We start from the raw sequence: 24,813 nt of genomic DNA on the forward strand, positions 1-24,813 counted from the left end.
ACCAAAGGGACAATCAATCTCAAACCATGAATCAAAGGAGCTTTAATAAAACCATGAACAATATAAAATTAAAGTCCAAGAGACGAACAACAGTTCACAAAATACAGCACAGCATGAAAGCGGTACCTAAAACAGCGACTGTTCTTATGAGGTCTAGAAGGGTATTCAACCTTTTCATCTTGTAATAACACAACTGCTTATAATGTTTTACAAACACAATGTCCTGCATTTGTATATAACAAGCATATTTTGAAAACACTCAAAACATTTTTCATTCGAATAGTTAAAGAGATTAAACTTCTAAACACATTTAACATGGCTTACACGTTTTTAAACACAATAAAAAGCAGCAGCATTATATTTTGTTCGTTTACATCCCGCTTAAGACAACCAAGTGTTAACGATGGTTACTTATTTCAATTGTGCATACGATTTAGTCGCAATGTTACAAAAGGTAAATAAGTTTGACACTGAAAAACCCCCCATATTTTTACCTCAATTAACTCGTATGTTTCTTTTCGAACTTTAAATACCCCTTTTTTTATTATGGAAAATTATTCTCCTCGCTGATATTGACAATTCGCGATGTGCTGTCTTAACATAGAATAACAAAATGATCGCTATTTGCAGATGGAAGATTTTTGGGCAACTTCAAACACTTCAATAGAAGGCTGTTCTATGAACAATAGCTAATAATTGCATCTTAAAATTATACAACAAATATTCCTTGACCTAAAAAAATATACATTTATTTATTTTTTAGCATACAAATATCGATCCCCCAAGATATGTTTTGCTTTTAAAACAATTTTTTGATTTTTTTTTAGGATTTGAAATAAATTTAAAATTTCGGTAAATATTGCGCAACTTACCTTTTAATTTTTGTTTGATTTTGAAATAATGTACAAGAACTAGAAAATGGCTTTTTGATCAATTATCGCAAAAAATTTGAATGTTTATTCATGACCTTTGACCTTAATTTAACAGAAAATGCACCGTGCGATTTTTTTACGACCGGGCAAAACAGAAAGTACAGATAATAAGCTTTCGAATGACATGAAATACAGCCGTGTGTTAGGTGGGAGCATTAAAGTCGTTAACTAAGCGTCTTTTTGAAATATGTCACTCGCCTATATAAATCCATCAGTAATTGCATTTCGTAATCAGATATATCAGTCGGTAAATGACAGCATTATACTGAAAACATTATTAGCTTCAAATATATATTATATTTTTATTTTTTTATATTTATAATCAATAACAATTTTCATCACATGTATACACCATGTACACATATTCACAAGAAACATTTTGATATTTGCAAAAATTAACTCGAAGAAAAAATGCTTTCACTATAAAGACACAAGAGATTCCATGAAAAGAAAAGAGCAATAAATACCGTACTATTCAACATCTCTTTTATTTTTTAAATTTATTGGTATTTAGTAATATGCAGATTCATTACGTCATATATAAATGTGTAAATATACACAATATTTCAACATGTTAACTAGAACTGTTTCTTTGTGGTCCCTCTTTTCAGTATATGATCTATGTACATTGCTGGTCAGTGGTGAGATGGACATTTGAAGACATCGCTGGACGATTGTGTACATATGGAACAATATGTTGATGCCTAATCCTATATGTTTATGATGTTTTGAAAAAAAAACAAGTAGTTTTCCTTTTATGTTTTATTTTAACCACTAAGGCCATTTAAAAATAAATGCCAACTGAATAGATGACTCTTGAGTTTGATGCATATAATGATGTGTAATTAAAAAAAACTTTATCAGAAATGCAGTCAACTCAAAAGTCCCTTATTATTTAAATGTTGCTGGTCAGCGTTTCAAACAAATGATAAGAATCACACCAAAGTCACATTTAAAACTCACGAAATGTTGGTCCCTTTTTATTAAGTTGATTGGAGTTTAGACAAGTTGAAGCAGAATGTATGGCATGAATATCTGTTTTTGGCATTGTGTTAAAGCAGTAGTTGAAGATCATGTAGAACTCTCATTTAAGACAAATATGCACATTATTTTGAAAATCTTAATTTTATTAGTGTAAATGTATCTGTATTTCTTAGAAACATTCGAAACAAAATGAAGTCAGTTTTTAAGAAAAAAGAGCTATCTGTTGGTAAAGAGCAAGCCATAGGGATTGTTTTCAAAGATGTTGGTCCAATATGTGAAAAAGAGGGTATAAGTTTAGATTGGTTAATAAATCCGGCTCCTATACCAAAACAAATCCATGTTACAAATGGTCTTATTGCTGTGTTAAGAAAATAAAAAATGCAACATAATATTATAAACAAAACAGTTGCATTGTGGGTATAGTTTTTATGTAATTTAAATTACATCCCTGATTCTGACGGGTTAAAACGTAATATTGAATAAGAATACAAAAAGCTGTCAAAGTTTTCTTGAAATGATAGGCAAAATCTCAGTTCCTACTTGAAAGAGCAATATATCCCCCCTCAGAAAAGAAATACCATATGTAATTTTGCCTTAAATGAAAAAAGAAATAGTTCTGGAACGGTTGACAATAAAAGGTTTCATGACTACATCGATAACACATCTCTTAAGTGTGCCGAACAAAAAAGTATTATAACCGACCTGGAAAAAAAAACCTGCAAAAAACAAGACAATAGAAATTTAGTGCAAACTTGAGGTTATTTAATATAAGAAATGAACATAAAAAATTAACAGCTAAATATACTGATAGTCTTCCAAAAAGTCTCTACTATCGACAAGAAATGTAAACGAAAGGCTGAAGCCTAAACAAATACGTTATACACAACTTACATCAGAAAAAAACACGAAAAAGACATGAAATATTTACGACAAAGAAATGAGAATATAAAAAGAAAGTATAAAGGGCAATCAGCACTTCTGAGATATTACCGAAACAAAAACTTTAAAAAAACAAAAAAGTATTGAAACTGTTGACAGAATAGAAAAATCAGGAATAAGGATAGATTTAGAAATGGTAAACAAAGTGAAATATTTGGAAAATGACAATGAAATATTGAAAGAAAATATTGAAGACTTAATGAAGTCACAAATCGTAAAAACATTTCATGGGGGGAAATATGATGACTCTATAAGGGAGGTATATGCATCACTTCTATCAATGAACGTTGGGGTATGTAATGTAGAAAAAATCGTTCGCACTGTTCTAGAAAAAATAGGGGGGTTAAAGTTTGAACGTTTACCAAAAAAAACATTTGCAGAAACTATGTTAATAGGAGCAAAAATAATAGCACAATTGCAGGCATCGGAGGCAATGCTAACTAGCAAAAACAACACATTACACATAGATGGCACAAAAAGAGATGGTCGTGAATTGGGGGGGGGGGGGGCTGCAAATAGGTACAGATAGTGGTCAATATAGTACTGGCTTAGTTGAAATGTTGCGTGGTGATACAGAAAACTTTTTAGAAATAATCGACTTAGTAATTACAGATATGGCTAATCTTTTGCATGAAAATTACATTGAAAAGAAAAATGAATTATTATTGTCAATAAAAAATACGATGACAGACAGACACATAGTAAATACATGTCTTAAAACATCACTTGAGAAAATTAAATTAGAATGTATACCGAACAGGTCTGACAATTAAGAAGAAATACTTAAAAAAATATCCAAATTTAATGGTTTAAATGTAACCTGCACATTTTAGTTAATTTAGCATCACAGGCTGAATCTGGCTTTAAATTATGGGAACAGATTGTGCTGGAATCTGAAAAATTTTCATCAGTTCACATATAACCAAAACACTACTGATTTTATTTGTGCAAGTACTAAGCTGTGTGTGCCAGGAGCTGATGAAAAATCTGGGTACGGTCATCCTTTTTTAACTTTTTTAAAACAGCTTGAACGTTCAATAGTTTTAAAAATGAGCACTTGTCATGGTCACAGAATAAATGTATTATTTCCGATGGGAGCAGCAGTTTTTTTTTCATAGAGAACACATCAAAGAATTTATTGATTCATTTTTCACCATAACAGAAAGAAATTCATTAATAACTACAGTCTCTTACTATGTAGATAATCCAGTCTATCTTGCTGGTTGTAGGGCATTTGGCATTGATAAGAAAATTTTAACAGGTCCTATTTGGCGTATAATTGAAAGCACCACGCATATTTTAAATTTGAATAAAGTATTGTTAGATTTTAAACATATTTTAGAGAAATATTCAGTAGATGCCACAGAACTTGTTGAAGGGAAAGTCTTATATCCTGAATATACTGTTCCAGATAAAGTTTTTGAAAGTTTATTTTTAAATGATGATGAAGAATTAAACATTTTAACAACTGAAGCTTTGTAAATTGTTTTGTTAAATTTTTGTATGATAATAGAAAGGCAACTCTTTGATAATTTGACAGGGGGCAGTTTAAATGAAGAAACAGAAGGGGTTAATGAGAAAGAACTCAGAGACGAATCCTCTACTGTTAAACCTACAAACATGGTTTCAGAGCGAGATTTCGAAAATTTAGACCGATTAAAAAGGGAAGAACCAAACGCTTACATAATAGCATTGGAAGGTTTGATTTTATTCACCAACAACAAAACATTACATTGGCTTGATCAAATGGAGACAGAAAAGAAAACAGAAATGTTTAGAATAGCAAGAGAAAGGGCACCTGCAATGTTAAAACAATTGAAACTGAGAAAAAAACACATTAAAAATCAACACATTTTATTATTAAAAAATAAAAGAGAGGAAAAAATCAGAAAAGAAAAATCAAAGCAACAAGAACTCCAATCTTTAAACAAGGACATTAAAAAAATAGGAGGTTTATTGGTAACTTCACAAGATATTAAAAAACACTAAAAAAAACTTAATGAAACCGAAAAAATGGAAGCAGTAAAATTACAGTTAAAATTTAGAAAAAAAAGTATTAAAATGCAATCCAGAAGACAAATTTTTACCGCAATTTTCTGCCAATGGTATTCTGTTTCCCTTGCATGAACTTATTTCACATCTTGAAGTTTTGTTCTCAGCTGACAATACACAATCAGTCCCCCCTAAAAGTATGGTGACTTTTGTTATTAAATCCAAAAATGAAAGAGATGAAATTATGCAAAATCAGAGGGAAATTGTATTGAAAAAAATAGAAAATATTAAATCCAAAAAATGTATTAAAGCTAACAAAGTTTTCAAAGAACCAGGAAAGGAAGAAAACTGTAGTAGAAAACACTTCAAAGAAAACTGTTGAAAATACCTCTATTATGAATGTTGAAAGTTCTTCTCAGTCTTCTGATATGAATATGACTGGATTAAATAAATGTCCAGTTGGTAAAAATGTTGTTGTGGCCTATATGGATACATGGTATCCTGGACAAGTTATTGCTAAGGAAAACAATATTTTAAAAATAATTTTTTTGCATCCTGCAAAATCTGTAATGAATCTTTTTAAATGGCCTGAACGAGAAGATATCAGTGAAATTGATGAAATGTTTATTTTTAATTTAAATTTAGATTTTTTTTTTAACTCTGGTGGTAGAACATGGTATTTAACAAATTATCACAAACTTCAATCTAAGTACGAACAGTACTGTAGAAAATATTTTGACAAATTACTAAATAAATTAGTCTAAAAGCAGCATAGCAGCATTTAACAATGCATGTATGAACTTCTAACACTTCACTTTGCATTCATCGTTTTTTGCAAGAATAAGTTATCCAGATCAAGAATCAACCTTTAACTTTTGAAGTTCATATTTTCTTCAATATAGTCAAAAATGTTTTCTTGTGCCTTTACAAATTTGAGAAAGATGCTCATAATTTATATAAATCATTAATGATGTCCTCTATTGTTTTCATAAATCGATATTTGAGCGATACAAACAATGCTTGTTGCACGTTTTATGTGGTGATGGTACTCATAACTTTGTATTTACATGTTGCATGTTTTGTGGTGATGGTACTCATAACTTTGTATTTGCTTGTTGCACGTTTTATGTGGTGATATGGTACTCATAACTTTGTATTTACATGTTGCATGTTTTGTGGTGATGGTACTCATAAATTTGTATTTACATGTTGCATGTTTTGTGGTGATGGTACTCATAACTTTGTATTTGTTTGTTGTATGTTTTATGTGGTGATATGGTACTCATAACTTTGTATTTACATGTTGCATGTTTTGTGGTGATGGTACTCATAAATTTGTATTTACATGTTGCATGTTTTGTGGTGATGGTACTCATAACTTTGTATTTGTTTGTTGCATGTTTTATGTGGTGATATGGTACTCATAACTTTGTTTTTACATGTTGCATGTTTTGTGGTGATGGTACTCATAAATTTGTATTTACATGTTGCATGTTTTGTGGTGATGGTACTCATAACTTTGTATTTAAATGTTGCACGTTTTATGTGGTGATATGGTTCTCATAACTTTGTTTTTACTTGTTGCACGTTTCTTGTGGTGATGTTACTCATAACTTTGTATTTACTTGTTGCATGTTTTATGCGGCTATGGTACTCAACTTTGTATTTTGTAGTTGCATGTACATGTATTGTAAAGGTCTAACTTGGTGACGGTTTCTTGTTAATAAAAATATGAAGCAAGATTCAGGAATTCGTTTTATTTTTATTTATTTGTAAATATAAATAAAGTGTCCATCTTGGAAGTCTCATTGAATGTGCTCATCAAAAGTGCAAGATGTCTTTGGTTGGATCAAATAGACATGTCAAATCTTAGACTTGAAAATTGGTATTAGCTGTTCTATAATAAGATTTAGTTTGAACACTGTATTTTCAATATTAAGAGCAAAGGATTGTTGACCCAGTCAGATATTGAAGTATTGGAGAAGAGTGTCTAAAAGTTGTGTGAAGTGCTATCTTGTGAATTAACATATTAAAAAGATCAGGTTATTTAGACTTGGTACAACATATATTCATATCGCAACAAAATGATCTATTTTAATAGATGTAATCAGAAAAATAAAAAGGTGGATTTAAGACAATTATTTTGGTACCAAGATTTTTAAAATCGGTTGAGAAATAAGTAGTGAGGGAAAATGTGATTTTACGAGGAAAAAAAATGTCAAAATGTCGGCTATTTTTCCTTTCAAACATATACATTTATCAAAATCATATCTAGTGACATTTCATAATGTTGTATCTCAAATTTCATCTTGATACCTTGCACAATTTAAGAGAAATGATAGATTTTGTTGTTTTTTGGTAAAAAAAAAAAAGCTAATTCAGACTTAGTTAATTGGTACCATTCAGATTTATTAGCAAAAATTAGTGCGATAGCATATTAAGAGACCATGAAATTAATCTTTTTTTCTACTTTGTCATACCAAGATTTCAGATTTAAACAAAACAGGTAAATTAATATAGTTAATTAAGTACAATTCTGTACTTGTGTGGGTCATTTAGTAGAAAATTATGCTTCAACGTGGCTATCAATACCTTATGGTAATATCAGAAGGGAGGATTCTGGGTTGTTTGATGCTGATAAAAAATCTTTTAATGACATAGCTTGCTGAATATTAATGGTTTTCCCTAAAGAATGAAGTGTGTTCTGCCAGATTAGAGTATTTTAGGGCACAGTGCTTGCTACTTGCCTCAAAATATGCATATAAAATCTTAAATCAACACAATTTTAGTGGCGGCCATCTTGGAGAAAAAAGGGGGACCACAGGAACGACAACTTTAAATTGTTCATAACTTTGTAACCCTACATTGGATACAAGATCTTCCCAAATAATGCAAATAATACAATATATTCCCTGTAATCATATAGGCCAGGCATCTCCACTGTTGAACCCACGTTGCTCCACGGAGAAAGCCATTAATTTTCCACCACATTGAACGATATGTCAACTGTATTTTTCTTATTTTAAACCGTACGATTGCATTAAACGAAGCATATAAACAAATTTCATAATACGCTCAGCGACTTGGTCAATTTTCTCGTTCATTCGCCTTGTTATTTTGTTTAGATACTAATTCAAAAAATACCGAAAAAAACATGCCAGCGGGAGGCGATGCCTTGGGGCATCGTTGAGCACGCGCCGGGCAATGCCTCAAGGCATCGTTGGGTATGGGAGGGTTAATTAAGTAAAATATAACTTATAGATGTCTCTAATAAAGTTAATACAACTTCACTACTTACATTGATAGACCCAGGTCTACCTTTTAAGTAAAGTATAACTTACAGATGTATCTAATAAAGATTTGTCTCCTTTAACCCAGGTCTACTCCCTTAAGTAACGTATAACATATAGATGTCTCTAATGAAGTTAATATATCATCTTTATTGATATTGATAGACCAAGATCTACTCCCGTAAGTAAAGCAAAGCTTATTGATGTCTCTAATTAAAGAACCTTAGTGAGCGCGCTCACATACCCCACGTCCACACATTGTCACTGGAGAAATAAAATAACTTTAAGAAAAAAAAAAATGAATCATAATTTCCTGTCGATATGCACATCTACATAGTATATGTCCTTATTATCTACAAAGTTTCATGAAATTCTGTTGTGTGGTTTCAGAGGAGTTGCGATGACAAACTGTTGCAGTAGTACAAAAAAATGTATATTGAAGCAAATAAGTTCAAAGGGGCGTAACTCCAAGAAATAATGAATCGTAATTTCCTGTCGATATGCACATCTACATATTATGTCCTTATTATCTAAAGAGGTTTCATGAAATTCTGTTGTGTGGTTTGAGAGGAGTTGCGATGACAAGAAACCGGACTGACGGACTGACAGACGGACAGAAGGACGGACAGACGGACAGACGGACGGACGGACGGGTCAAAAACATTATACCTTCCGCAACTTTGTTGCGTGGGGTATAATAAAGAGTTGCCTCCTTTAACCCATGTCTACTCCCTTAAGTAAAGTATAATTTATAAATGTCTTTAATAAGGTTAATACATCTCCTTTACTAACATTGATAGACCCAGGTCTACCTTTTAAGTAAATTATAACTTATGGATATCTCTACTAAAGATTGGTTGATTGCTGGTTGATTAACGTCCAGTGGCAAATATTTCATGCATGTTTAGGACGAGGACACATTAACAAAATATACAATAGGTAGGTGTTGTAATTGAGGTCGTCCGGGATAAGGTCGGGAAAATTTCGACTGCCACTGGAAAATGAGGATATATTGGATAGGGACAGAAATTTTGCCTTGTTACACCTACGGACCCCTCAAAGAGTTGATGCAAAGTTTCTTTACGTGCAGAGAGCGTGACATTCTCTCCACACTAGGCATCGGATTTAGCGTCCCAATTCTGACCGGACGTGGCTGCGTACTTTATACATCCCGCACAGCCAAACGGACGCCCCACTTTGGCAAGGGTTTTTACTGCCGGTCGGAAGAAGACCTGTAGTGACCATATTTCTTTTCCCCAGTCACCCTTGGGGAACTCTACTAGAGTTGTCCCCCTTAATCTAGGTTTACTCCGTTAAGTTAAGTATCAAAGGCGAATTTGGGGGGTGGTTGGGGTGGGGTGGGGGTGGGGGATTGCAGGGTGCCAGGGCCCACCTTTTTTAGAATAAATTTTGTTGATTATATAGGGAATCACTGAAGCATGACTAGAGCAGGCCCCCTCTTAGGCAGTCAGTGGGCCCCCCTTATGGAAATTTCTGGATCCGCCACTGAGTACAACTTATATATGTTTCTAATAAAGTTAATACATCTTCTTTACTTACAATGATAGACCCAGGTCTACCCTTTCAGTATAACTTATAGATGTCTCTAATAAAGAGTGTTCTCCTTTAACCGTTTAAATTAACCTAAGTCTACTTCCTAAAGTAAAGTATAACTTATGGATGTTTCTAATAAAGAGGTGTCTCCTTTAACCCAGATCTACTCCCTTAAGTAAAGTATAACTTATAGATGTCTCTAATAAAGAGGTGTTTCCTTTAGCTCAGGTCTACTCCCTTAGGTAAAGTATAACTTATAATGTCTTTAACAATGTTAATAAATCTTCTTTACTTACATTGATAGACCCAGGTCTACTCCCTTAAGTAAAGTATAACATATAGATGTCTCTAATAAAGTTGATAGGTCTTTTTCTTTTTTAGCAATAGCGTTGTCAGTTAATTTTCGACTTATGAGTTTGAATGTCCCTTTGGTATCTTTCGCCCCTCTTTTAATAAACCTTCTTTACTCACATTGATAAACCCAGGTCTACTCCCTTAAGTAAATTATATATCATAGATGTCTCTAATAAAGTAAATCTTTTGTACTTACCTGGATGGTTACTATACATGATTACCCGATGAATCTCGTAATAAGCTAGTAGATTAACTTTCCACCACCTAGGAAACGTATTTATATGTGGGTATGCACATTTTGCATTTTTTGACCAGTAATTTCCATCATTAGCTTTCCAAGAATACGCATCCTGGATATATGGTGGAGCAGACATTGAGGTGGGCTTTCCTTTTGCAATGCTAACAAAATCTGAAATTCAACATAACTTAATTTAGTGAAGCCCTTTATGTCAGTATGGGACAATGGCCAACAGAACCAACCATAAACAAACGAATGAAAAAATACATATAAATCATGCATTCGTATAAACTTTTCTTTTAGGTTTAAATAACTAATAATTAGCATCATCATTATTTTTTTCATTTAAATTTGGATCGAATATTATATTAAATTCCCTCTTCCCTCTTCCCTTTTGTTACGTGAGGTTAGTTTGATCTCAGTTCTTCATTGGTCAAAATTCAATTATGAAGTTAAATAGAGGCGAAAGATTTCAACTCATAAGTCGAAAAAAAACGGACAACGCCATGACTATAAGAGTAAAAAGAAAAACAGACAAACAGTACACAAAACACAACATAGAAAACTAATGACTGAGCAACATGAAACCCAACAAAAACATGGGGTGATCACAGGTGCGCCGGAAGGGTAAAAGATACTGCTTAAATTTTCTTGCATCCATCTGAATCTCCTTTTGTGAAGTCATGAAAAAAAGGCAACCATATCTGATGACGTCAAGAACACATATGATCTCTTTGCAGATCATTGAAAGGAAAGATACAGTTTGTCTACATGTCGTCTAAACAGTATTAGAGAAACAGATTCCACCATCGAATTTTTTCTTGTCGTATAACACACCAAGGGGTGTCAGAATTGCAGTGATTTGCTTGAAATTGTATCCCATTTGACCGATCAAATTAAAGTTGGATATTCTTTTTCTATTATGATCAGGTATAACCACGCCCAACGAATGAATAATAAGGTGAAATGATACTCATTACTCTAGATATAAACGTTAGTAATCACTGTCAAGTTACATTTTAAAATGTTGCAATAAATGCATGAAGCAAGAAGGAAATTAATTGTTATAATACGGTGAATAAAAAAATACAAGTCACTTGGTAAGTAATTTATTATATTGAAGCATGGTGCTATTATTTTTTTCTCTTGGTTCATGACATTTTTACCACAGAAAAGGAGATTTTTTTTTACAATTTTGTATGAAATATTCAGAAAATTGTTAATTGTTTTCATCCTTTAGTCTTGTTTTTAAATAAGAATCAGGATAAAATATAATACTACCCCCTCCCCATTAAATTACGTGACTGTTCACCTTTAGAAATGAGAATATTTGATATAAATTTGATAGGGTAAAAGAAAAGAGTATATATAATTGTAAAATTTACGAAGAGCACAAAATCGTAGTGTACATTGAACACGAAAAACGCACATCCATGTAGGTCATAGAACGATTTCCAATACGGTGTAAATCAACAAGACATCCATAGGTCATAGTACGATTTCCAATACGGTGTGAATTAACCATCCATAGGTCATAGTACAATTTCCAATACGGTGTTAAACAACAAGAATGAATACTTTTATTTTTTGTTTTTTTTTAATAATTAGACACATGCATGTGGTACAAGTTAGCTTGCTTTTAAAGTGTTATGAAAAGCTTTGCATTATTGAATTTATCTCGCATATAGTCCCTTTATTGTAGCGACGAATTAAAAAAATATTTAGGCTAATTGTTTTGAAAATTTAACTCTACTTTTTGTTGTTGTATTTCAGTATAATAAACGGAGGAAAGAATTGTTTCTGACAAAAACCTAAAAAGATTAGTAGAGATCGAAATTGTATAGTAAAACTCCAGTTGGCAACATCAAATGAACTAAATGTTTTAACAAACTGTCGTTTGCATTTTAATCTGGAAAAATAATGACTTACACAGGTTATTAGTTTTTGCCTTCCTTGAAGTACATTTCATTGTAACTTGGTATCGTCCGGGTTGATTCTTCAGAAGAATGACCTATCGTTCTGAAAGAAAATAGCTCCATATCGGTATATAAATTTGAAATAATCGAAAAGCTCTGCAAGCCTCGCGTTTTAAATTTTAACTTTTTCGACAGGAGAAATATCGAATCAGACTCGATACTGATAGAATCTATATATATATTTTTGAAGTTATCGACATACAAATAACTCTTTCACGCGATTACGTCACCTGTTTCTAAGCACTATTAGTATAACTATAACGTAACTTTGGGGTTAATATGTTAAGTAGAGGTATAAAAACAAGAACAGGAATTAGAGAACTGTTAAACCGACCATAGTGATGAAACATCTAGAAAAACAGAAGATGACAAAGAAAAGGATGAAAATATAGCAACACTATTTTTCAATAGCGTTTTTACAAAATAAAATAAAGGTGATGTTCCTATTTAACCGATAAGAGATGCTACGAGTAAAGTGCCACATATGAAAAAAAAAAAAGGAAGGTGTATTTAAGATACTGAGGGGTCTGAAGGTTGATTAATCTCCAGGACCAGATAGGATACTTAAAAAAAAATAGACCCATCAATATCAGCCCCATAATGACTAAATTTATGTGCCTAGGGATTTAGGGACTTAGATTTTTATTGTTTAGGAATTTTCGCGCTTAGGTAGATATTGTTTTGATTTCAGGTGTCCCTTTTGATAATCATTTGGAGTCTGTTTGTGATGAATTGTCTCCGTTTGCACTTAACATTTTCTAGTGTTTCAAAACATAAACCCATTGAAATTTCCTAGAGGATTTTGGACTCACTCCTCATCAAAAGTAAATGATTATGACGACTTATATTGTATAACTCTGTCACATTGGTATCGGCATCAATATATGCCAACAGAACCTCATTTTTTCCTCTGTTTGATTTCAAATATTAATTATTAGCAGCGCCACCTGTTCAAGGTAGATGAATCATGGGTAAAAATCCTAAGAACAATAGACATTACACGTTTAAGACCTAAACACAATAGATAGGCATTACATGTTTAAAATATAAACATGTAATGATCAAAAACACGTTTAGGGAGCCATCTGTATAGAATTTAAACACAATCCTAAACATGTTTAGACCTAAACATGTAACACTTACAGTTAAATTCTAAGCGTCATTTTACAGTGTAAGTTGGTCTGAAAAATTTAGCTCGCAATTTTACTTTTAATGGCTTACCCTTATCCCGGAAAAAAATGTTATGAAGGGAAAATATGTGTTGCAAGGGTTAGTAAATTCCTTCAGTTGCCTCTCCTTTCTTTCCAAAATGAAACAATTTTGTTTCTTACGTTCTATACAAACTGCTCACATCATACTCAAAATATATTTTGAATGATTCAAACGGACAGTTGAGCAAACAGGATGTTCCTGTATGCCCGAGTAGGTTTGCAAGACTGGTTAACATACAACAGAAATAACAAGGGGGCGGGGGAGATTAAACAATGCTATACTGTTTTGTTTTGTTTATTCCTTTATCGAAATTGATCTGAAAAATTTAGCTAGCATTTCTACTTAATATGTCGGTATCCTTGTCCAGGAAATATTTTATAAAGAGAAAATATGTATACGCTCTTTTTTTTTTTCTTTTCTTTTTTTTTTTTTTGCTACTTGTTGAAACCTCACTGTGACTTTGAGATGAAGAACAACAATAAAAGCGCTATTCCTGTTCACATTCTGATTTTGTGTCATTGATAGATACCCAATATTCTTTACTTTCGTGTGGACAGTATGATTCCAATATACAAAATCTATTCCTCTGCTTCATCTGAATTTTAGTCGTCGTCTTGGTCCGGATTTCTTATCCTGCGTGGATATTGAACAAGATCATAATTACTGTCTTCATTCAAAGTCATTATAGAATTGCTATTAGACATAAATGTGTGATTGAACAACGAAACCCATCGACGAACATCATTGGTGAGGTATACAACATAGTCCACTGGAGATTATTGCCATATATGACCGAAAGTCGGCATATAAGACCCTAAACGGGTGGTTTACTAGTATGAATTCTTCGTCAATCTCTTGTTTAAATGGTAAAACAAATCCATGTAATTTCAAAAAGTGATAAAACATCATTGACCGTTCATCTCTTGACAGTAGAATTCCATTGCCGAATGATTGATCTTCAAATTCAAATAACTTATGCTGGAGCCACTTGTAAATCATATCGAAGTTGTGGTCATTTGACAAAAGATTATCATTTTCAGGAAGCGTATCCGTTGATTCATATGGTCCTTTATGTGGCTTACCAACGCTTATTTCATTGTCATCATCGGCTTCAAAGTTTTCTTCTAGCATACTGCCAAGGGTGGTATTTGAGTCCAGATCAAAATCAGGCTTTTGATCGTGGTCTTTATTGAAGTTAATTTGCTTAATATCTTCAGAGGAATTGATTAAATATTGATTTTTGGTGTGGATTATTCCACAACGATGGCATAACATTTCATTTGTGTTATTCAAGCAATTACACGTATTACAAGTAAAGGTTCCGCATACTTCGCACAAAAGAGTATGGTCTGCTCAATTAACATGTTCCCAATGGATTGTGCTTGATCGGGTATCAAACTTAAATAATGATATCCAGCTATATGACCTAAGCATAAAGTCTGCCCCAGTGCAACATCTCTTTTTATTCTGGTATTATTCTTATTAGTTGAGAGTTTGGTAAACTTGATAATATTAAAATTGGAACGCGGAACAGACATGCTGCAGCAACAAGCACGGTAGTATCGCCCCATTCTCCATCAATCACGTTCCATCCTTTCCAAATAACTATGCCGGTCTACATCGACCATAAAATCACGAAAATCAAGTTCCTTCAGAAAAATCAAGGACAGGGTTATTACGTAAAAAGTCAACTATCATATGACGTAATCTTGTAATGTATAAGAAATGTCGACCCCTTCTAGTGGTAGTTGCAAGTACAGCGCATGAAACATAGTTACCATCCGATGGTATATCTCTGTCGACAGGAAGATCATCTTTCGCTGCATTTTGTTGAAGTCCGATCATTTTATCATGCAAGGCTTCCTTGTGTGACGTTGTCATTACTCTACTTTCGGTAATTTATCATTTAACTACTGAAGGATTTCCAAAACTCGTTAGTTTTCGCCCTGCAAATTTTGTTTTCTTGTTTAGCGTTTTCTTTTGCTGTCCGTTATTTTTCTCTTTCTTTACTTGCTATTCTAGAAGTGATCATAATAACCCTAAACCAATCACTGGAAATCGTTTTCTCCAACTTAACCATATATTTATTGAGATCTTTTTTTGTTGCAATGACTATTCCGTCTAAGACTCGTGGCGCTGCAATCGATGCCCCTCCTCTATACACTCTTTTGTCTTTGCCTATAAATTTAACATATACTTCATTGCCAATACTATATTCTGATGGTGGAAATTTTGCCAAACCATGTTTCTGTATATTTGCGCTGGCTTTTTTTTTAAATGTTAAATGCCTGACTTCTTACTTTTTCAATTTGCCTTATTCTTTCTGCTGAGTCTTTACTCGGTTTGAATGTCATATTTGACTCGTTTGCAAATTCTATTTTTATGTCTTCTATGTTTGTATTTGTGAAATTACATTTTTGTGTTACAGAAGTTGGTTTGATTCCTAATAAACATTCATAAGGAGTTATTCCCAAAGATGAGTGAACTGCGTTATTGTAAATACTTTGTGAATTGGGAAGATTTGTCAACCATTCGCAAATGCCTCCGAATTTTAAATTTTTAAGATCAAAACGAATTTGTCTTTCCAGGTCCCATGAGATCTTTCTATTTTCCCCTTACTTTGCGGATGGCAACTTGAACTGTATATCAATTTGATGTTCATATCTTTGCAGAGGCGTGTAACAACACCTTTGAACTCTGAACCTTGGTCACTTTGTAATATTATAGGGTTTCCAAATTCCGCGTATATCTCCAAGTAGCTTAGCAGCAACTTTCTCCGAGCTCTTATCAGACAATGGTCGCAACCAAAAATATCTTTTGAACACATCCATTGTTGACAATAGATTTATACGAAACAGCGTCTTTCTCTACTATGAGCTTACGCATGTCCACAAGGTCTACTTGGTGTCTTTCCATTGGTTGTTTGGCATTAACGGATAAAAGTGGTGCTTTATTTGAAAACATTGGTCGTTTTCGTCTCTGCAGATCGTTATTAGATATGTATCTTTGTATCATCGTTGTAAAATAATGTCAGACTCGAACGTTTAGCTAGAATGGTGGTCATTACTAATAGGCTGCCACATTCAGAATATGTAAACTCGGAATCCTGAGATCAAACATCCTGCTGCTTAAATTTTGAACAATAAAATCTTGATTGCTTCATTAAAAAATATTATAAATTACAATCTGTATCATATACAGATATCATTGAATGTTAGAAGAATTTACAGCATCAACGGTTGTTTTTAAGTCTAATAGCAGTATGTAAAATATGATTGAAACCATGAATAGACTCGTGACCTAATTTGTTATTCGACTAATCGAGAAAGAAAAGTTGGAGATAAGTGCCCCTCTTTTCTCGAAACATCAAAAGTACTCTGTCGGGAATATTGTCTTTGTTTATTCTTAGTTGCTACGCATTGTGGTTGGGTTGCTGTTTCATTGACGTAACAGATTTTGTTTGAAAAGATTTTACAACAGTGATTTTGAAAATAAAATACAAAACGCTGTATGTTTTCCCACACATGTATTTCTAGATTGTCTAAATATTTGTTTGTATATTTTGTTTCATTGTAAGGTCAATTTGTCCTTCGTTCACAATGACAAGATTATCATAAAATTACTATCTGAAATACAAAGTTAGTACAAACGTATTTTAAATAAAAAGAACCTAATACAGACATACAAACTTTCCTAGCTGGTAATTAAAGAATAAACTTAATTTTACCGTACCATTAGGTATTTACTTTGCACGATATTGTGTTTTTGGTCATATCTCACTGATGTTATTTATTTACAAATTAACTGAAACTGAAACTGAATAGGCAATTGGTTGAATTGTGTTTCAAAATTCCAGTCATTTTACAAAATGACTAAGTATGTTTAGTCATTTTATATAATGCCTGTCAAATTTATGCATTTTGTAAATTGCCTGAAAATTCAGTCAAAAATTTTACAAAATGCCTAAATTTAGAAAATGCCTGTAACATATATAAACAACCAACAAGCAAATTTAATTCCACCGATTTCAGGAAGTGTTGATGTTATCTTTTTTACTTGATTTCCATAAGTTTTTGTTCTTGTTTTCGTTTTCGTTTGTTTGTTGTGTTAGGGAGTATTTCTTCATTCTTTGCCTACAAGTTGGTGTTGTTCTGCATACAGCTACAGTCAGAATCCTGCTACAACTATTGTAAAAACCCAGGCGTTTATCGATTTCTAGATGTCTTTTAGGTTTGTCTATTGCTGGGTTACTGTCTCATTGAAGTGACATCTCCTTTTATTCAGACTATTGAAACATAATATAAGTTAAACCTTTAATTAAGAACTATTTATGATATATATCATTTTGTCACAATAAGAATATTTTTTGTCTAAAAATTTTGATTCCCGTACAGAAAACAGCTACTGGAATTACCTGTTGACATTATGAAATAATTTTTTTTTCGAAGACAACAAAATCATCGTTTATCATCACAGTAACAATTTATGCGAGTTAATTTCATTCGGAAACAGCAAAATAAAAAAAAAGGAATTTAAATGAATTTCGATGTCTTGAGCTTTTTAATTTAATCTGATAAAATACTTTAGTTTTGTGTAACTTAAGCTATCAGCAAGATCGTTAAGTAAGATTAACTTCTGTACTTCGAGTTGTCTTTGATGGATCTGAGTTTCTACTTAACCTTTAAATAGATAAACATATCATTGATGTAAACCAAAAGACGAATATATCTTTTCTTTTTTTTCTTCTTTTTTTCTTCAAATTTTCATCGAAGGTTAGCATGTAGTTACTTAGTATTTAATAACAATTGATAAACGTTATGAGGATTAAAAGTTTCGTTTATCCTTTTAATCAACTCGTAAAGCAGTTTCAGTAAATTACTCTCTTTCTGTAACAGTCGTATTCGTTTGCTTTTCATTACATTAAAGACTTATAATCATTATAAGGAGCGCAAAAAAAACCTTATTCAACATTTAACTTACGCGACATATTCCAAGAAATGGACAGGACAGGAGTGTTAGACCCTAAGTTTAGACCGATGATTTAATCAATGTTGTTTTTATTTTTAGTATTTCCTATCTATTTGTATTATTTTATTAACTTTTTTGACGATGGTATCAATATTTCCTTTTTTTTCTAGCAATGTGCAGTTTACTATCCATATTCGTATACTAAAAAATAGGCACACACCAAGAGATAGTGATGTGTATTATCTGTTCGATTGGTTTATTATTGAGTTGCCAAATATTAGGGTAAATCGGATGACCCGCTGTCACGTATGATATCGTTAATTGTCGCGGGATTTAAACATAAACGCGCATATGATTTCAAGATCAGGGTTGGTAAGTCGCTTATGCGACATGCATATTGTGCCATAAGTCTTCATTCGTCACAACTCAGCTGATTCAGTACCTCCATCTAACATTGATAGAAGCGGAGTCACCCGAGGTTTGTTGATTGATAAGTCTTCACTCAAAAATATGAGAACACTGGACGCGGCCATATTTTACACTGAAGTACCTGTTTTTGGTACATCCGAAATTCCAGCAACCTGTTCTCTCTTATATGCAATTGAAGGTGTGTTGATGTTTACGGTACAAGACACTATAAGGTGTAGCTTTGACAGTTGTTGTCCATTCGTTTTTGATGTGTTTTGTCATTTGATTTTGCCATGTGATTAGGGACTTTCCGATTGAATTTTCCTCGGAGTTCAGTATTTTTGTGGTTTTACTTTTTTTTTTGGCATGCAATGATTGCCACTTTATTTGAACTGAAAACAAAAGAGCTGTGCCTGCTTGAAATTGAGGAATTTAACATAGAATGCAAAGAGGCCATGAATTAGTGGTGTACTTCCTAAACTGCAAATGGTTTAGATTAATGATCCGGATCGTAACCTTTGGGTAGCGAAAATCAAGGTTTTCTTTTCTTTTTTTTTTTTTTTTTTTTTACCTTTTTATTATTATTTGTGAAAACTTCTATCAAACTGAAAGTGGAAAAGCCAGAATGAAAAAATGTTAGGGTGCTTCTGAAATAAATCGGGGGAGGGGTTGAGGTACGGGAATATTTTCATAATGGCCTTATCAACTTACCTCTTAGTTTACAACGTTGTCCTCTTAGATCAAAATAATGGGATTCCTGATTTGGACAACTACAAAGTGCATTATTACAAACAAAAGGAGAAGAACATATACTATATTGACATCGCTCTCCAAACATCGCCAAACCTACAAAAAACAATAAAAATACAATTTGCATTTAGTTTTAAAATTAATTGGCTTTTCATTTTATACAAATTTAAAAAAGTTCAGGCATCTACGCTGTAAAAAAACATGCAAAGAAGAAGTTTCACGAAGGATAGAAATAGGCCCGCATAGATCATCAATTTTTTTTTTAATTTGCGTAAAATACTGCGGTTTTGGGAAGAAATAGTTGTGATAAAAGAAGTAATTTATGCAGAACAACTTATTATTTTTTTGGTATATCACATTCTGAATTATGAAGCTATGATCTATAACTTATTTATAAAAATTATTTATGTTGTAATGTCAGTTTTGGTCATACTTTTCATAATTCATATAACAGTTTTGAGCATTAATAACTTTGGTCACAACCCTTATCCAGAAAATTGTTGTGTCTAGTGATACAGTAAAAAAATTGACACATTTTTGGTTAAAGGACATTTTTTGGATGTTGGTTGAATAAAATCATGGCACCGACTAAGATTACGCTGCAACTTAACAATAACAACAAAGTTTTTGTTAGGTAGCAATACGCAGTTAGGACTGTATAGTTTCGCATTTTGGCCCTGGCTGATTTTTTTAAAATATGAAAGTTATTGTGCAATAAAATTCATTTTTAGACAGCTAATGACTACTTTAGCCTTCAAAGTGGGTTCATAGGAACATCAAGATTATTTTTTAGATGATTTATGGGCTATTTTCTGTTTGATTGTCCTATTTTCATAGCCAGACCGGCCATATGTCCAGAATTTTTTTTAATCTTTCCAGAACATTTTTTTTTCACATGAACTTTTTGACGCAATTTTACAAAAAATGAAACGAAAGACATGATTTTTATTTGATCTCTTGATAGATAAAAGTAACCAGTTTCAGAAAAGCTATCACTCCAAGGGATTGAAATTCTACTTTTAGCCAAATTTTGGGGAAATATGTGACATATTTACTCCCCTTTGTGCAATATTTTATAGCAAATAAAATTGAGAATAGAAATGGGGAATGTGTCAAAGAGACAACAACCCGACCAAAGAGGAGAAAACAGCAGAAAGCCACCAATGGGTCTTCAACACAGCGAGAAAATACCGCACCCGGAGGTGGGCTTCAGCTGGCCCCTAAACAAAAATATGTACTAGTTCAATGAAAATGGACGTCACACTTTAATCCAAAAAATATTAATTAACTAAAATTAAAATAACATACAAGACTAAGAAAGGCCAGAGGCTCCTGACTTGGGACAGGCGCAAAAATACGGCGGGGTTAAACATGTTTTGTGAGATCTCAACCCTCCCCCTATACCTCTAGTCAATGAAGAATAAACAAACACACAGCCAGGTATACGCACAGTAAAACTCAGTTTAAAAGAAGTCCGAGTCCGATGTCAGAATATGTAACAAAATAAACTAAGCAAAATTATAATGATACAAAAATTAACAAAGGACTACTGGCAGTTACTGACATGCCAGCTCCAGACCTCAGTTAAACTGATTGAAAAATTATGTCTTCATCATAATAAAATCAAGCACAATCCCTCCCGTTAGGGGTTTAGTATCATACCATCATAAAATATATGAGAAGAACATAACCCATATCATGCCAACAACTGGTTTTATAATAAATGTGTTTATTTCCGAAGCAAAGACCCTATGAGTGAATCAATATTAATACCAAAATATGCCATCTTTAATAACCTGACAACAGTATCGTCACTATATCCCTTCTGAATAAGTCTGTTTGAAGGTTTGGTTAGCTTTTGACGTGAATGTCGACATTTTTGTGCTTTGTTTAGAATATTACCATAAAGGATTGGATGTGAAATACTTGAACGTGTAAGAAGTCTGCATGTTGATTTATATTTACGAAGGATGTCCTTGTACTGATGATAAAATTTAGTAAATGTTTTGACTAGTTTGTGATATCGAAAACCCTGGTGTAATAATTTTTCAGTAATACAGAGATTTCATTCGTAAAAATCAAATACGTTGTTACATACACGAGGGAATCGAACAAGTTGAGATATATAAACACCATAAGATGGAGACAAGGGAACGTCATCATCTAATAATGAATAATTAACAAAAGGAAGTGAAAAATCATCTCTTTTATCATAAATTTTGGTATTAAGCTTCCCGTTAAAGATATTGATATCAAGATACATTTCCCCTATATATCCATTAATAAATAAGCCTATTTGCACTCATTTTCAGAGGTAAAAAAAATCTCTTGAATGGCCGTTGACCCCCAATTTTTTTTGCATTTTTTCAATTACAATGCTACAAAGTTTAAGTTCACAAAGTATAAGAAAATTTTGTCATTTTTTTTTTCTATACCCCTGAACTACCTTAAAACAGATTATTTGTTGACCAATTTTGGAAAATATTAGAATCTGGTATATTCTGGGTTGTCTCAAAGTTTCATATTTCTTTTTGCATTGTATATTTTTCTTTTTGTTTTATCACATGTCACTTATAATACTAATTTACATGGTTTGAAAGTGAAAAGGTTCAAAAGTAAAGAAGTATATATATTAGTCACATTACTCCATTTGATGTATTTAGTATACTGTGGATTCATTTATTTTCGTTGGTACCAATTTTCGTGGATTTAGAAAAACTTGCATATTCGTGGATATTTAATTTCGTGGTTTTGCTAAAGTCTGCATTCAAACCTATAGAAAATTATCATTCGTTGAATATTGAATTTCGTGGTTTGACTGTGCCCACGAAATCCATGAAAATTGGTATCCAACGAATAATAATGAATCCACAGTACCCTTAAATGTTATATGTAAAGTTTTTAGGCCAAGATTAACTAGGGCATATGGGTTTTATTTGGTATATAACTTCAGAAAATGTATTGCTTTTCCTGAAGCTTTCCATAAAAAAAATTACTAAGATATCAATAAGTCATGCAAGTTCTTTCCTTTAAATATTTTTGTTTTAAATGTTAAACATACATAAAACAGAGATTGAAAATGTTCCTTTCCATTTACATTAAAATTGTGATAATGCATATGTATGCCCACAATCTTATTTTAATTAGCAATCTTTTCAACTCCTAATCCATTTTACTCCAACATATGATCATGGAAAGAAGATGAAAGTTAATATAATACTTCTATGATATAACCAAGTTACAGGACTGGACATATATATGTGTATTTATTTTAGCTAGTGTATTTATTTTGAAGTAGCCTGTAACTTTACTTGTGATCTGCATATTTGAAAATGCCAGTCCAAAGACTTGAATGTTCCTAACTATTTGAAGAAATACAATAAGAAGCATTATATACCTTGTCCCATTCACCAAAAATTAATTATCAGTCTTTTCAAATATATTTTGTGTGCATAGTTTTCTAAATGTACACATTTCTTTTTCTTAAGCACATGGCATATCACATGATATTACGACGTAAGAAACGGAATCCCAATTTTTATTGGTCAACTGACGGCCGTCGTCAAAGGTCAATTTATTTATAGGATAGAATAAAAAAATGAATAAAACAAATGGTGATTTACATGCGGTCTCATTTTTGGACTGAATAAAATGTTTTCCGTGGCCGTTTGCAGGCAAAAGGAAGAAATAATGAAGCAAAGAAAAGCTAAGAGCATCCGAATCAGAAACCGACAACTTTCAATGAAATGTTGAATTAAATGCCCCCTTCATATCCGCAGTAATATGCAAATGATAGCAAATGAGGTCACGGAATAAATGTTTGTGATTTTCACCGGAAAAGACACTTGTTCAAACGTTAACGTAAAACATTGAAATAAACGGCTGTTGTACCAACGTTGCTCATCGGAGGCTTCCATTAATTTTTACCCGCCGTTTCAATTGTATTTTTCCTATGCACAAAACGATGCATAGAAACTCAGAGGCGGATTTAGGAGGGGCAGGGGGACCGGGCCCTATGCGCTTTATGAATGGGTTAATTTTCTAGTTCATACGCCCTGTTATATTGTTGTGAAACTTATTTTTAAAATACCGAAAAAAACGATGCCTTGTTGGGGATGAAAGGGTTTTAATGTACTCAAATGAAGATATTTGTTTACTTAGCATTACGGCTTCTGAAAGGGATGCATTAAAGTGCGGGTTTTTTTAATATTTAATGACAAAGTGAAAATGAACGTCTCAGATTTTGAATGTTTCTAAATTTATTTCTATCTGTTGATTCTTGGTATCACACGTGCATTCATAATGTATACGTTACCCAATTAATTAGAATACTTATTCAAGCAATTATCTGTAAAATGTTGACGGGTCAGTGCAATTTTCCAGAAACCGAGGCCCACAAGAAAAATAAGTTTTAAAGAAATTTTGTTAAAATCTTATTTTCGGCCTGTCATATAAATGAAATTTCGTAAAGGCTGCAAAGAAAAGACAAGACACCCAATACAGATCTGAGAGTACTCACAGTTATTAAAAGTTAGTTCAAAGCTAATTACAACTTGTAAATAAATCAAGCTTTCCCATGATATAGAAACGAAATAATATGCAACAATAATTTCGGACGGACAGACGGAAGGACAAACAGACAGACCGACGGACAGACAAGTGGAATGAGGTGTACCATCCAATCCGCGAGTTTGACTTTAATTATAGTAGTATTTGAAAAGTTTTTTGAATACCCATGGCCTAAAAAGGGGTCTTCAATTTTGTATTTTTGAGAGATTTAGCTAGCTATAAAACCAGGTTTTTTCTCTTTTTTTATTTTTATTGCTTTTATAATCTATTCTAAAAAAAAAAATCATCCAGCCCACCTTTAAATTCGAAACTTTATTGGTATATCGTCATGGAATTCAGCTTATTACATGTATAAGTTATGATGTTAACGAAGTATTGATAATCTTTAACGATTTTTTTTATCTTAACTCTTACCATGCTGAATTGTTTTCAGAAAATGTATAATTTTCGTTTATTTGCAAAAATATGCAAATAACATGCAAATGCGCTTTACCCTGCTGCTGATGCATATTGATTCCTTTAAATCAAAGATAGGGATCACGGGTGGGATGTTTGGGGCGAGGAGGCGGGGGGTGTGTGGGCGGGAATTTGCCCCAAAATTGCTCATCAACTGCAAAAGCGTCAATTTTGACGATTTTTCGTCCTTT

The 24,813-nt window shown here is 32.5% G+C and overlaps 1 protein-coding gene across 1 annotated transcript in view; it reads right to left on the reverse strand.

Moving 5' to 3' along the window:
• LOC143084330 (uncharacterized) overlaps positions 1–24,813 on the reverse strand; it is a 167,661-nt gene that overhangs the window by 110,288 nt on the left and 32,560 nt on the right. The window contains exons 3-4 of the mRNA XM_076260741.1: positions 19,559–19,693; positions 10,242–10,454 (exon numbers count right to left, since the gene is read on the reverse strand). Coding sequence (XP_076116856.1) covers positions 10,242–10,454; positions 19,559–19,693 — 348 coding nt within the window. The remainder of the gene's footprint in view (positions 1–10,241; positions 10,455–19,558; positions 19,694–24,813) is intronic.

Source organism: Mytilus galloprovincialis, chromosome 7 (genome assembly GCF_965363235.1).
Source record: "Mytilus galloprovincialis chromosome 7, xbMytGall1.hap1.1, whole genome shotgun sequence".
NCBI lineage: Eukaryota > Metazoa > Mollusca > Bivalvia > Mytilida > Mytilidae > Mytilus > Mytilus galloprovincialis.